The sequence below is a fragment of the Nicotiana sylvestris genome, chromosome 6 (assembly GCF_000393655.2).
Source record: "Nicotiana sylvestris chromosome 6, ASM39365v2, whole genome shotgun sequence".
NCBI classification, from domain to species: domain Eukaryota; kingdom Viridiplantae; phylum Streptophyta; class Magnoliopsida; order Solanales; family Solanaceae; genus Nicotiana; species Nicotiana sylvestris.
This window is the reverse complement of record NC_091062.1, coordinates 139627451-139628708: the sequence shown is the minus strand read 5'-3', so window position 1 is coordinate 139628708 and position 1258 is coordinate 139627451. Positions and strand designations below refer to the sequence as shown.

The following is a 1258-nucleotide window of genomic DNA, read 5'->3' as shown; positions in this document are numbered from 1 at the left end:
CTACAGAGCTTCCACCAAGGGCACATTGATTGACAGGTTTTTCATCATCTCAATAAACTTCTTGAATTGGTTTTCATTCTTTTGCTTTTCAAGTCTTTGAGGGTAAGGTGGAGGAGGCCTTGGCAAAGGAGCCTTGGCTTTAGGCATTACCGTTTTCGGTATGTTTATCACGTGTTCCCTAGACGGGTTCACGTCATTTTGAGTCTCCTCCTTATTGTCAGGAATATCAATTCTCACCTCATCATTCAAATTCTCTTCACTCACTTTCTCATCAACTATATATCATCGTCATTTTGCACTTCAACATCATCACTCACAACTTTCTTTTGCTTGGAGGTACTTGCTTCACCACCTCTACTGCTCCTTGTGGTCACCGCCATTGCATGGACGGTATTGTTCCCACCCTTCGGGTTTACTACCATGTCACTAGGTAGTTCCCTCTTAGGGCGAGTGTTCAAAGCTTGCGAAATTTGGCCAAGTTGGACCTCCAAGTTGCGGATAGAAGTATTATGGGATGCCAATTGGGCATCAGAGTTGGCGTTTTTCTTCATCATTTCTCAAACATTGACTCAATCCGTCCCATCTCATTGTTTGAAGAGCTAGGACCTTGAGACAGAAATGGAGGCGGGTTGTTTGGTTGTTGATACATTGGGGTCCATTGAAAGCCTGACCCCCGATTGTTATTGCCACCCCAATTCTGGTTGTTGTTCCCCCAATTGTTTGAGTTGTTGTTGTTATTGTTCCAATTTCCTTGGCCTTGGTTGCCCCAATTCTGATTATTCCCTTACGATCTCCATTATTTATTTGGAGCATTGCCCTGTTGTCCTTGATAGTTGTTGGCATACAAAACTTCCTCACTTTGATCATCATACGAGTCATCTTGGTTGTAGCCACTTCCGCTGTGCTCATATTGATCTTGATTGCTTTGCATTTGTTGACTACGTTGTCTCCTCTTGTTTACCAATAGATTAACCTCTTCCATTGCGTTTACTTGCTTTGGTCCCTGAATCTACTGAAGCTGTACTTTGGCTAATTGGTTCATGATTGTTGTCAACTCAGTTATGGCTTGTCCGTGGTCTTAAATTTCCTTGTGAAGATTTATGACATGAGGGTCCCCCTGAAGAACATTTGCCCGACTCTGCCAGGCCGAGGAAGTGTCGGCCATCTCATTAAGAATGTCACAGGCCTCGACATAAGGTAGCTTCATGAAATTACCCCCTGCTAGCTGGTTTACCACACATTGATTGGTCATGTTTAT

General features: G+C 43.5%; 1 protein-coding gene across 1 annotated transcript; it reads right to left on the bottom strand.

The window, feature by feature from the left end:
* Positions 1–982, bottom strand: LOC138871380 (uncharacterized). The gene is made up of 2 exons (XM_070149253.1): positions 817–982; positions 1–275 (listed from the first exon to the last, which is right to left on the bottom strand). Exons 1-2 carry the CDS (start codon positions 980–982, stop codon positions 1–3), a joined length of 441 nt encoding a protein of 146 aa, XP_070005354.1.
* Between the last annotated feature and the right edge of the window lie 276 nt (positions 983–1258).

Coding starts and splice junctions, on each gene's coding strand:
- LOC138871380 (XM_070149253.1), bottom strand. CDS start 982: ATGGAAGAGGTTAATCTATTGGTAAACAAGAGGAGACAACGTAGTCAA. Junction 276..816: donor CAACTATCAAGGACAACAGG/GCAATGCTCCAA, acceptor GATGATATATAG/TTGATGAGAAAGTGAGTGAA.